This window comes from Chrysemys picta, unplaced genomic scaffold (assembly GCF_011386835.1).
Source record: "Chrysemys picta bellii isolate R12L10 unplaced genomic scaffold, ASM1138683v2 scaf1632, whole genome shotgun sequence".
NCBI classification, from domain to species: Eukaryota; Metazoa; Chordata; order Testudines; family Emydidae; genus Chrysemys; species Chrysemys picta.
Window position 1 is genome coordinate 1 of NW_027054338.1, and position 13530 is coordinate 13530.

Here is a 13530-nt window from a genome sequence, read left to right on the forward strand (position 1 = left end):
TTAGAGAACGTGTTATTGCTGAGATCATATTAAGTCATTATGGCTTCCCTATAAAACCAAGAAGACCTGCAGCATTATATCAGTTGTCACTACACAGCAGTAAGTTATCATGGCTTCTCTATACCCCAGAGACCAAACAGCCCACCTACCTCCACTAACAGCTGTTTGATCACCGTGTCCTTCCGCCCTTTGTCCAGGGTCTCCACTACCTCGTTCCCGCAGGGCAGATCTGTCTTCAGGGCCTCAGCGCTCACTGAGAAATCCACATTACCTGAAACAAAGAAGGGTAAGTGTTCTGCCAGGCACTGCAGCTACAGAGATGTCAGTGTCATTCGCTTGGTGTTTTGCTTTGATTACATGGAAATCTCTCTAAAGAGGGTCAAGTCTCAAGTCACATGTAGGTTAGCACTTTAGCACAGCTCTGCGGCAGCCTTAGTTCCAACCCCTAGACTCCAATGGCTACATCGAATGGGGCTGGGCAAGATGGAGAGGAGGGGACTGCAGGGTCAGTTCTTCAGATTCTGCCGCCCAGACCCCTGCATGGTTTCAGAGCCATCATCTTCCTTTTCCAGAAATTTCAGACCCAACCAGGTTGTCAATCCAGGTATTTATATGGCCCCCATCGCAGTAGTCAGATGGGGAAACTGAGGCATGGGGACACTGACTTGCCCAAGAGCTGGACACTGAGTCCAGGTCTCCTGAGTCCAGTCCAGTGCCTCAGCCACAAGGCCAGCCTTCCTCCTTTCACAGCGGATCAGTCCCTTCCAGAGAGGTTGGAGCCACCAGAAATCTGATCCAGAAATTTCAGTGCCACTTGATCCCTTTCACAGAGGTTTTGGAGCCATCCATTAGTTCCTGATCCGAGATTTTGGAGTTGCCAGGTCCCTTACCCAGAGATTTTGGGGTCACAGCCCAAGATACTGTTTTCCGTCCGTTCACACAGAGACAATAAGATTCTTCTTCCTTCTCCACAGGGGTAGCCCGGAAGTCATCAGATGGAGCCAGTGAGATGCTGACCTGTCAATTGTACAGAGAGGTGCCATCAGGCAGGGGGAGAGAGAGGGGTTCGAAGGGTTTGGGGGTAAGTGGAGATGGGACAGTGCAGGGGAGGAGAGGGGGCAGGGAGTTTGGGGGACACAGGGATTTGGTGGGGCAGGGATTGAGGTGGGGAAAGCTGAGGGGTACCGAGGTTTGGGGAGGTGCAGGAGACGGAGGATGGGCAGAGAGTTGGGTGCATGGCTCTGAAGAAACAGGTGATTGCAGGGCCTGAGGGACCCGGGACCAGTTGTGGGAATAAAGCCAAAGTGGTGACCCCAAATTTACCACCTTGGTATGAGTCTGAGAGCCCTCTGGTGTCTTGTTAGGGGAGGAGGTGAAGTGCTGGCTATAGGGGGCGGTGGGCTATCTGGGAGTAGCTGAGAGGGAACAGAATTAGGGACCATCAGTGAGCGTAGCAAAGGGCAGGAAAGGGATGGGGAAGCGGATGAGAGGGCCTTGGGGGCCCTTAACACTGTAAAGCTTGTTCCCGCTTCACTTTATCTAGGATGAAACCCATTTAAATAAAAGCTGAGAGAAAAGTCACCACAATTTTGCAGGGACCCCCTTCCTGAGTCCCCTCCAGTCCCCTGTGCTGGAGCAGGAATACACTGTAGGCTAGTGGGGCTAAAGAGTCAGTGCCGTTTCCATGAATGCAACAGGCCAGCGAGTTTCCCAGCGGCTGTAGTGCAGCAGGGGGTGTTGTGCGGCGTGAGGCCAAAGGCCAAGCACATGTGTCCATTCCAGGAAGCCTGGAGTCTCCACTAGAGTAAGGGGTGATGCACAGTGTGTGGTCACCCCAGGTACCTTGCTTGCCATGGGGTCATGAGATAGGCACAGGAGGTCTAAGGCCAGGTGCCTTCAGCCACACAGGAAGTTGGTGTCAGGTATATCTGCAGCTCGCAAACCTTTGTCAGCCAAACAGATTTCTTCTTTCATAACGCCCACTCTGTACCCCTATAGTAACACACACCTAGGAGCCAATCAGATTCCTCCTTTCCATCACCCATTTCTTTCCACTGTAATAAGACACTTTCCTAGGGGCCAATCAGCTGCCTCCCTTGGATGGGAAGCCATGTTGCAACTGGCCCATGTGGTCTCCTCCCTGACCCCTGCTGAGCAAAGCTGCGAGTGTCCCTTACCCTGATGCAGCGGGTCAGGTAGTTGAAGACAGTGGCCCTTAGTGTGAAGGCCTCGCCGCGCACCACAGAGTAGGGCAGGGTGAGCTCCACGAAGAAGGGCTGGAAGGCTCTGAGGGACACGGTTGGGGACAGGCCAAAGCCAGTGTCACTTGAAGTGCAGAACGCGTTGGCTTTCCATTCTGTGATGGTGTCGGGGATGGTCACGGCCAAATCAGCACTTCCGACAGACCTGGTGACAAAACAAGAACAAGGAGATGGGGGGAGCTTTCCTAGCTTTGGGGGAAACAACTGTGTCCCTCACAACATCCTGAATGAACACCCCCTCCCCCACTTTTGTAAATGCCTTGGGAGCACTGGGGATGTGCATGCTGGTTGGTTATTGTAGGCTCACCGCAGAACACTTCCTCCCATCCTATCCTACATCCAGCTCCGCAGAAGAATCATCCAAATAACAAAACTGGGGTTGGGGTTCCACGGTGAACAGAAAATCCCTCAGGACACACAGATACAGAAAAGGATGAGATGCATAGCTAATAGCGACTTCTGCGCCAGAGCTGGGACCAAAAAGAAATTACACCTCCCTCCGACACACACAAACAAACACACACACACACACACAACAGGGGATTGTCCATTGAGATCCACACAATTGTCTCCCAGTTACTGAGAGGAGAAGGAGTCACTGTGGTGTATTAGTAGAACTAGTTAACTTACTTCCTGTCTTTCCTCTACCTGCCTATCCATCCCTCATGCTTGTCTCTCTCTAGTCTATCTACAAAAGGTACTCCAGCTATCACAGAAGGATATAAGCACATCTCATGGTGTCTGAGCAACTTCTTCTGAGAGTCTGTGTAACCCAGTTGACCACACTCACCACATCCCCTAAACATCACTTACTTCACTGGAACTAAATCCCAAATCCACGTCTCAGGGAAATACTTCCGGATTGTCTCCACTGGGCCATGAATGAGATTTTCCATCATGCCACCATTTGCATCATATATGAGCCCCGCTTTAGATGTTGGAGGAGGTAAGGGAGAGAAAGGTGATATGTTAGACCCCATTCTATATCATGGCACTTTGTTTCCAGTTAGTGACAGATTGGATTCTAAACCCTAGATTTGAAACCCCCTCTTTTCAAATTCAGACCCAAACTTAAACCTATCTTTGCTTGCAACCAATCACTCCCTTCCCCAACCCACTCTCCCAATGTCATCAGCTGTCTTTTCTGAACTTCTTTAGAAGCCATTGAAAAAACATCTCTATTGCCCTATTATGAGCTCAGCACTGTCTGTTTTCTAAAGACTTCTGCACTTCTTATAGGGGTGGTATGGATGAATGAACATGTTTATTCCAACTCCACCAATCATGGAGGATATGGGAAGCCCAGACATAATAACTGCATTGAAGCAGCCCTCAGAGCCCTGCCTATATCCACTTCAAATGGAATTAACCAGTGGAACTCACTGCCCCAAGTCATTATAGATGCAAATAGTTCAGTGAGTTTCACAGAAAAAAATCCTGTGTCTGTATATAACTAAGAGTAGCAGCAACACTAGTGACACCAGCTAGGATTCAGATGATCCAGGATATCAGTCCTCGTGCTTCAGGGCATAAGCTGATATCCAGCCATAGATCAGGAAGAAATTTGCCCCATAGCACAGTGAGGTGTAATACAGAGGTTTTCCATCTTCCTCTGAAGCAGCCACCATTGGCCACTGTCTGAAGAGGGACCTTGCGCTAGAAAGATGACAGTGCTGATCCAATATGGTCAGGAGGCAGGACACTGCCATATATAGACCAGTAGTGAAACCTACAGTAGGAATGGGGACATTGGATTAGAGGGTCAGTAATCTGATCTGGTTACTCTTCATTTTCACTAGTTAATTGAGAGCATAATTAACACTAACATTTAGCCATCTAATCTCAGAGCTCTTCACAAGGTTGTGTAAGTATAATTAGTCCCCTTTTACAGATAGGAATATTAAGGCACAAAGAAGTGAAATGATTCATCCAAGGTCAAGTTGATGGGAGAGCTGAGAATGTAGTAAGATTTCCTGCTTCCGAATCCTAAACTCTCCCCCTGGGTTCACACTCCCTCCCCATTGAACCTGTCTCTCTTTCTGCTTAGTTTTTTTCTCTAGCACTTGCTGGAAGGTGAAAACCTGGAAGTGGAAATTGTCCTGTTCCAGGTTGAGAGAGCTGCAACCAAAGTCAACAAGATTTAGCAGCTGTTTTTTGCCAGTGCACCAAATCTACATTAGGAGGTGCAAGGTGCCACTGCATCAGTGTAGTTACAACAATGCATATTTCCTTAGCTGGTGGAAGGTTAGCAAGCAGGTGGAGCAAGCAGGTGGAAATGGACCAGATTCCTATTTCAGGACTGACGTTAGTGGATTTCGGCCACCATAGCTGAGAACAGAGTCTGGTCGAATTGGTCTAATTTCCATGCAGAGGAGAGGGTGAAAGGGAGGGGAGCAGGAAACGCACCTAACGGGGGGGTATAAGCAGGGTAAAACAAAGCAGGCTCTTTTACCGCCAATACCAGCCACCTCAGGTACATATGTTCTACTGTACATTCTCTCCATGCAGAGTCTGGGCTTCTGGACCTTGGTGCTGGTGAAGACTTTTAAACCCATCGCCTGTAAAAAGATAACCCAGACAGCCATGTGGTAAAGTAAACCATACGTCAGGAGATAAACGTGCCGTCTGGACTGGATCGGGTTCTGAAGCACTTATCACAGTGCAGGGATGGGTCATTGCAATAGCAGATACTAAGGCCTGAGAGGTCAATGCCAGTGTGGCTGGTGGGAAGGGAAGGGCGAGGTCTATGTCAGTGAAAGGCGCCGGACCAGCAGCTGGAGACGGACATCCTCTCTGTCCTCAGAGCAGGTTCATCAGAGGCATGAGCAGTGCAAGCTTCCACTGTGTACTCAGCCCCTGCCGGCTTGCCTCGGCCCTGCCCTGGAGGGAGTTCAGTCTCTCTGGCCCAGTCCATCCCCTGCCTCTCTGCTGAGATGCCTAGCAGTCATTGTCAGGTGTGCTGGGGTTTGGGTGATTTGGGAGCGAGCCTCACTGGGAACAAACCTGAAATCCCGCAGGACACCAAACCCTCACTAGCTGGGGCTGGGTAATTACCCTGGGTGCTGGCTCAGAGCGGCACTCTGCACATCTCTGCGAGTGCGTGTGTAAATAAAATGGAGACTGGCACTTCACAGAGACCTACATAGATGGGATAGAGAGCGTGTGGGACAGGATCTCTTTGACAAAATGGCTGCAGAGTCAGAGTCGCCCATTTCTGGGCTCTATTTCTGTGCCCCAGCTGTTAGAATGTCTCCTTGTCATGTTTAAATTAGTGATGGGAAACCTCTAGAGTTCAGTGGTTGAGAGAGGCATTTAATCCTCAATGCTGGGGGGTTCCCATCTGGGGTTTTCTGACCCAGCTTTCGTTATTACCTCGAATGTGCTGGCTAACATGCACCCAGCTCAGCCAGCATCCGGTGAGGAAATCTTCTGAACTAGCAGCGATTTAGCTCACTAAAGGGAGACGTGGCACTCACCTTGAGAACGTTGTAGGCGTCCCCTTCACCGTCAGGAGAAATGGGTCCGTAGATGAATCCGTTTATAATGACGTTGTCGAGTTTCACACAAGGGTTATTGTCTTCTTCCTCCAAATGGTGCTCTCGGTAATTATAACCCCTGATCTCCTTCACTGGGAGCAAATTATACACCTGCGCGGACACGCCTTGATGTCAGTGACCACAGGCCCAATAATAATAAACCAGCGTGTGCCACCCTAGTGATCACAGACAGCTTTAAACTAACACACATGTGCGTGCAATCCCAGTTACCAAGGTTGACCCTACAATAACAAACCCTACAGTAACAGAGCAGAATGTCTGACTCCAAGGCTCAGCACTGACTTTTCCATAATAACCCAGTGTGTGCTGACCAGTGCTCACCAGTGGCCCTCCAGTAATAAATCAGTATGTGTGGTTGTGTCCTCACAAATGGCCCCAGAACTATAAACCACTGGGTGCAGCCATAGTTTTCATGAGGGCCCTACATAGATCAAGCAGTGGGCGCAGCCCCTGTGCTGATGAGGGACCCTACAATAACAGACAGACTGCTCTGCCCTAGCTCTCACGAGTGATTCTCGGCACTTTCCAGACAAGACCAGCTCTTGTGGCACTTACAGAGCTGGGCGAGAGCTCTGCTTCAGGCTTCATGAGGAAGACGCTCTTGTCCGCAGCACGGATGGCACACAGGGAGCCCGGGGAGGCTCCGATCCGGAGGTGAGTGTCAGAGGCGGGGAGGCCCTCGGCCGGTGAGAAATGCAAGTCGACCTGCAACCCCAGGAAAGGAGTTAGAGGAGCTACTTCTCCAGGTACCTTTACACTCTGCCTCGCAGCACAGCCCAGTCCTGGAACCGCCTCACAGCTCTGCCAATGCCCCTGAACTCTGCCCTGCAGCCCCCGCTATTCCAGTCCTGGGCTCCCCACACAGCCCTGCCAATGCCCCTCATCCCTGACCAATGCAATTCAAACATGACCAGCAGCGCCCCCATATGTCAATTGTGCCTCCATAATTCTGCTTATGCAAATTACTCCTGATGTGCATTCATCTCTCATATTCAATTACTGATCCATGGTCAGTGCCTGATGGGCTCATGGAGCCATTGAACATTTCCTGAGTCTTCCTTGAAATTTGCAATTCCAGGTTCCACAGGTGGGCCATTGTCCATGGGGTGAATGCGAGTTATAGAAACCGGATGCTCACCTTATTGGCAAAGCAGTTTTCAATCTTGAAATCTTCGGAATTGGCGATAACGTCCCCGCTTGGTAAAGTGGTGTATACGAGTACCCGGGCCAGGGGGGCGATATCAGGCCGCACGGGGAGGCTCAGCTCAAATACCTGGATATCTGGCAAACAGAGACAGGGGGCGGGAGCTAAACTATAGAGAATCAGCTCCAGGGCCACACATTTCCCTAGGCTCCCTTATTATGGCTGCAACATCAGCCACCCTGAAAAATTCGCTATCCAAGGGTAAGAGTTTTGGCGCATACTTGAGGCCTTGGACTCTTAGTGCAAACACCCGGTGTGGGATATTCAGGTGAGATGGGTTTGGTGGATCTCAGCATGTCCCCTAAATCCATATCAGCTAGAGTCTAGCACTGTCCTCCATCAGTGCAGGATCCCCCCTGCCCATGCAATAATGAAGGTGAGGAAAGAAGTGCATGTACAGGGGCTCTGTGCGGAGGGTTGTGCGCACAGGGCTGCAGAGGGGGTGGGATTCCACACTCCTGCTCCTCAAGGTGGAATTTGTCCAGCCAGCCTGAATCAGTCAAACTGGGAATCCCTTGAGACTGCCATTAATGAAATGAAATCGGTCAGGGGAACTGTGTGTGTGTCAAAGGGAGAGAGAGACCATGACTAGTGAGACAAGAAGGAAAGAGAGAAAATTAAGAGAGAAGGGCGCTGTTCTCGGCACCTCCTTCAGACACAACAGCTCAGCCTCCCAGGACAGACAGAGAAAGGGGTGAGGAGAACTCACAAGGAGAATGAGCTGAAATTTTTTGGATGATTTTTTGTTGTCAAAAACGCAGACTCGGATCAACCAAAACATTTCACAAATTTGTGTGAAATTCACCAAATGGTTTTGGTCAGGAAAAAATCGGCAACAAATCAGAAGGTTTTGTTTCGACATTTCCTAAATGGAAGGTTCCATTTTTCAATTCAAAACAACTCCTCATTTACAATTTCCCTTCAACTCTATTTTAAAAAGATTAAAGCAGCTCAAAAGTGAAATGGTTCAGTTGCTCCCAAACAATTGTTTTTTGAGGTTTCTGGTTCGGTCAGGGAACCAGGAAATCAGTTATTCACACAGCTCTACTCACGTTCTCCATCCCCCACGGGATGCACCTCGGTGCCTGCCCTCACTATGCCTCCCTTGGCCATCACCTGCCAGGAAGAAGAAACCCTCATGTTACAGGGGTCCTGGTGGGAGGTGGGAGATGCTCACGGGGGAATGCTGGGGGTGGGGGGTGTCTATACCGATGCCTTCCTGTGGGGAAGGAGCAGAAAATCCCGCAGTGCCATACAGAGTCCCAGACCCAGACTGGAGTTTACCGGGACCTCGATCAAGTCAGAAATTCTCTCTCCCTGCAGAAACCATCCACTGGCTGGCCAGTTCTGCATTTCCTTCACTGGCTTTTACATGTAAATATCAAGGTCAAGTGAACCTGGCCTCGGGGCACTTTGGTGACCTGGGACATATATGGGTGTCTGGCCTCCAGTGCTGTATCATGTGTATGGAGGTAGAGGTCACTAGGTCTGGGCTTACCACATAGTAAAAGACGATTTCCTTCTGCTCCCCCACGGCCTCTGGCTTCAGGATGTAGTGCACCCGGACCATCTCATTGGAGCCGCAGCTTAAAGTCTGAGACAGGGGCTCGATTTTGAGAAAGCTCTGACTCGGGGAGTAAAAGCGTGTTGCTGTGTGAACGGCGTTACTATACACAGGGGTGATCCAGTCTCTGTCGTAACAGTTCAGTTCAGATTTATGGTTTGCCTGATAAAGAAGAACGTTTTTACATGAGATCAAAAAGTGAGCAACAAGTCTACTAACATTTCAGAAGGAAAAAGTGGGTAATTTTAAAAACATGTTCTTGGCAGATTTTTCAGTGCACCGTGCACTGATCTGCATTTTCCATGCTCATGTGGAGAGAGAGAGAGAGATGGAGAACCAGAGGGAGAGCGACAGAGTGTGTGCAAGACACAGAGAGCAAGGGACAGACAGAGAGAGAGTCAGACAGAGATAGAGCAAGACAGAGAGGAGGAGACTGAAATTCCCAGCCAACAAACTCTTTGTTTTATCTCCCCATGGGCAGAGAGATCAATAAACCCACGGACATCTGCCCTGGAGCTTAGTCAGTGACACCTCCCATCCCCTAGCTCCCTGGATTCAGCCACTCACAGTGATTTGAATCGAGTTTTCTGTGAAGTTGACAGTGTCTATAGAAAACGAGACTCGGCCCTCTTCATTCGTTGTGTAATTGGCTTCGTAGTTGTTTCTCCCTACGGAAATCCGGATGGTTTCGTTGGCAATTGGAGCATCGGTCCCATCCACCAGCTTCACCTAAAGGAACAAATCCAATCTCCGTTGCTTTTACTACTCAGGGAAAGCAGTCCCCACAGTCCTAATGACCCTTTGCCCACATTATTCCCCTGAGGCAGCTCCAGAGGGTGTTTCCTACAGAGCTGGCCAAGGGTCAGGTGTGTGTGAACGTGCTGGGTGAGTCTGAACCACCTGAAGAGGTGGCACGTCCTCACAGAGTGTGTGATTGGGAACATGGGAAGGACTGTGCTGGCCACACCAATGGGCCTTCTCCTCTGTATCTTGTCTCTGACAGCACCAGGGGGTCAGAGGAAGGCACTGCAATTCCCACTAATGGCAAGGATACCGTAGCATGTGTAGAGGCAGAGGGAGATGGCTCCTCTTCCCATGGTTGGTGATCCTCCCACGTTTTCCCTTTTCCATTTGCAAGTTCTCATTCTCCACAGACAAGCACACTCCTGTCAGGTAATTTCCTGGGCTCTCAGAGGTTCCCTACCTGCCCGGAGAAGGGGATCCCTGGTATGTAATGAGAGTCCACCTGCTCAAAGCTGATTTTGCTCATGGTGTCTGTGATCTCACTGGAGCCTGTCCCAGTTAACTCCACTCCTGAAAGAAAACACGGCAAAGAGGGGCTTGAACTAATGCACTGACCTGCAGCACCTCCAGATGCTCCAATCCTGCCCCACATTGTCCAGTTCTGCCAGTGCCCTTCAGTGCTGGCTTGCAACACCCACTGCTATTGCAGTGTGGCCCCACAGCTCCAGCAGGTCAGCATGATGCATACCTGTACCCTCTTCCGTGATCTTGCCTTCAACCTCAATTTTCATCTCATAATCCTTTCGCTTGAGCTGGAATATTTTAGTCTTCACCACATTGGAGACACAGCCTCGAACGTCCGCCTGAGCCAGAGACCAAAGAGGAAATTACCATGGAAATCCCTGTACAATTCAGGTCCGTGTGAAACAGGAACAGATACCCCAGCACCCAAGACATTTGCCTACTGCTTAGTTTGCCTTAATCCCATCCTCTTATTGGCTTGATCCGGCCTGACTTCCTCTCTTCCCTTCTTCCTCAACAAACCAATCAAGGCATCTCTGGTCCCCAGTGACGTATCCAACATGCTGCCCTCTCTGATGCACTTCACCCCAAATTCTCCAAGGTACACACCTGGTTCCCTGATTGTTCCCATTAGTGTGGTAAATCTCATTGTGTCTTTTATCCACCCTTGGAATCCTCTCTCTTTCTCTATGCACATTCTTTCTCTCTTCCTCCTTCTTTTTCTTTCTCTTTCTTTTTCTCCAACTATCTCGGTCTAACCTAGGTCTATTTTCTCTCTTACTTTCTTCTCCTTCATATTCTCCCTCTCTCTCTTTATTGCTCTACCCTCTTCTCTCTACCTCCTTGCCCTGTCTCTCTCTTTTTTCTTTCTCTTGAGTTCTCTCTCTCTTCCGGATCCTACAGTTCCCTCTTGCTTTCTCCTCTGCTCTGCTCCTGCTCCCCTCTCCATCTCAATCCCGTTCACTGATACAAAAACCTCTCAGCGTCTTCTCTTTCCCAGCTAGAAGAAATACCCATTCGGGGTGAATCCTGATCTGACTGATGTCAATGGGAGTTTTGCCATTGATTTCAATGGGGCCAGGATTTCACCCGAAGGGTTTTTCTTCATAATTTATACCCCCCAGCCCTGGCCTCACCTCCTTCTAACCAATACCTCCCTCCTGTGAGACAGAGCCCAACCCAGAACACAGAATCCCAGCTGAGGTCTAACAATCCCCTTTGACAGACACAGATCGCCCTCCTCAAGACAGTTGCCTCCTGCCTATGGGATGGGCCTTGGACTCACCTGTCTGGTGAATTCCTCACACACAGCCTCGGCCTCTCTTCCATAGCAGTGTGACCTGGACTGGGAGAATCTCCGGCACACACGGACATTCACCAGGCCGGGGACAGGGGTCCCATAGGTGTATCTGTAACCAGAGAGGGGTTAAAGAGACACAAGGTGCTTAGACAGGGAGACAGAGTCAGTCAGAAGAGGCCTTTTGGGGCCCTTTATACCATTGCCCCTGAGAACTCTGTTGCTGGTTTCCTAATGTCTATTCTCTGGAGCTTGGTCTAGTCCTGTTTTTCAGTGACTCAAGTGATGGGACTCCAGCCATTTCCCGTGGGAGATTATTCCATTACCCAGCAGGCCTGCCCCATTAGGAAATGTTGCCTGATACTCAGGCTCCTCTCCTCCTTAATCAGTTGAGTTTCCCTTCCCCCAGCTCCCACCCATTTGTCCACACCTTTCTGGTATGGAAGAGCCCAGACCTGCAGACAATATTCCAGGTGCAGTCTCCTCAGAGCTGTGGGGCCCAGAGCTGAACAGTGTCTTCCAGGTGGGGTCACACTAAGGCTCTATAGAGAGGGATTATCATCTCCCATCACTGCTACACGACACCTGTGGAGCACTGTTTTCAGCTCCAGGCACCTCTTTACCCGAAAGCCATTGACAAATTGGAGGGTGTTCAGAGAAGAGCAAGAAATATGAGCAGGGAACTGGAGGGAGGGATTTATGAGGAGGGAAGGAAGAGTTAAATCTGGCGAGTCTGGTTACAGGATGTCTAAGAAGGGACGTAATTTCTGCCTACAAGTGTCTAAAGGAGGCATCACCAATGGGGGGCCGGGGTTATTTAAGGAGGCACTTGGGGGTCTGATTAGGAAGGATGGAAGGATGTTAAGAAAGGGGAAATTTGGGTTGAATAATGGAGAAAACCTTTCTGCGAGGGAGCTGTATGAGGCTGAGGCATCGTTTCCTGGGGCAGGGGGAGGAGCCCCATTTCTTGGGATATTTAAAGCTTGGGCTGGGTGCAGACTAGACAGTAGGGAACAATCCTGCCCAGAGCCCTTGGGGATGGAGAGAAAGTGACCCCAGGGGCCTTCTCCAGTTCTGGTTTCTGGGGTAGCAGCAGGAAGGCAATGGTGGACGAGCACAAAGAACGGTAACTCAAACCCTGTGACTCACAGACCACAGACGGCCACTTTCAGCTCCTCATTCTGGATGGTGATTTTCTTGGGCAGCTTCACTGACACCTCGTACTTGGGCAGCACTGAGGGGGAGAGAAGGGCCAGACATTGAGCAGAGCAGAGGGAACACGTGTACATCACTGTCATTTCCCCACTGAGTGACAGACACAGCCTCTCCCCCTCCCACCCCCCAAGGCATGGTGCCAGATCCTCAGCCTGCTATAAATCACCACAGCTCCATGGCTGCCAGTGCAGCTGTGCCAGCTTCCACCTGCTGAGGATCTGGCCAGGGACTGTGGAACTAAAGAGAAAGACACCGTAACCCTGCTCCCCTCCCCTTTGCTCCCCTTGCCCAACCCCGACCGCCGGGCTGTCGTTGCTTTAGACGCTGTATTCCAAACTATGCTACGCAAGTGATACCTAGTGAGGGCCCGACTCCCCAGTGCACCATCGTCACTCACCAGATTTAAAGGGCCACATTCACTGTGTGCTCTGGCTCCTGTGCTGCTCCAGTGAAGCAAAGCAGCCATAAGCCCGGTTACTTTGCGTCCCTGGAGTGGTACAAAGCAGACCGACTGCACCAGGGAACCGGGCCCGAAAGTTCAGCCATTTTAAACTTATCCCTGCGTGAAAAGAGTCGGATAAAAGCTGTTTCATAACACGGTAAAAGCAAATATTGTTTCCTGCTGGCTGAGCTCACAGACTGCATTCGCCTCCTGGCTGGGCACTAGACTGTCAAGTTTCAGCCCCAAAGTGAATTTTCTCAGCAGTTCTGAACTAACTGAATGAGGGGTAATAATGGGAGAGAGACACTGGTGGGGGTGGGGGGAAGAGTGGAGAGCAAACTCAATAAGAGCTGCTGTAGGTATAAGGCTCAGGCAAAAGCCAGCATGGCTTGGAGTGGCACATGCAGAGGCATCCCAAGCAAGGAGGTGACAGTCTGTCCAGAGCCAGGTCACACTGGAGCACTGGAACCAGTGAGATCGGCCCAGTTGGAGCACAGGCTGGTCACTGTGCCCGCACTGCCATGCTGACTGGTGTTCGGAGCTCTGCGGGTTTGCCCTACAAGAGCACTGCTTTAAAGCCCTTCAATTGCGACACCATGTGGTACCTATCCCGCAGTTCCCAGCACAGACCCCAGAAGCAGTGGATTCTGGGAAGTTTCAGAATGCCCTGTCGGACAGCCGGGAGAGGAGTAGTGGAGCCACCGTTACTGACCCGTTCAGAATG

General features: G+C 50.4%; 1 protein-coding gene across 1 annotated transcript; it reads right to left on the reverse strand.

The window, feature by feature from the left end:
* Positions 1-92: 92 nt before the first annotated feature.
* LOC135980033 (alpha-2-macroglobulin-like) lies at positions 93-12453 on the reverse strand. The gene is made up of 15 exons (XM_065580122.1): positions 12299-12453; positions 11138-11261; positions 10079-10193; positions 9791-9900; positions 9154-9315; positions 8521-8748; positions 8075-8138; positions 6957-7099; positions 6374-6523; positions 5738-5908; positions 4714-4819; positions 3075-3189; positions 2178-2406; positions 891-1017; positions 93-271 (listed from the first exon to the last, which is right to left on the reverse strand). Exons 1-15 carry the CDS (start codon positions 12445-12447, stop codon positions 108-110), a joined length of 2157 nt encoding a protein of 718 aa, XP_065436194.1. The 5' UTR covers positions 12448-12453; the 3' UTR covers positions 93-107.
* Positions 12454-13530: the final 1077 nt, after the last annotated feature.

Bases quoted from the DNA above. Each gene is read 5' to 3' on its own strand.
- LOC135980033 (XM_065580122.1), bottom strand. From the start codon at position 12,447: ATGACAGTGATGTACACGTGTTCCCTCTGCTCTGCTCAATGTCTGGCC. The intron at 8,749-9,153 runs GTGAGTGGCTGA...CTTCTTTATCAG, and splicing joins AAAACTCGATTCAAATCACT to GCAAACCATAAATCTGAACT. The intron at 7,100-8,074 runs GTGAGTAGAGCT...TCTGTTTGCCAG, and splicing joins TCCCGTGGGGGATGGAGAAC to ATATCCAGGTATTTGAGCTG.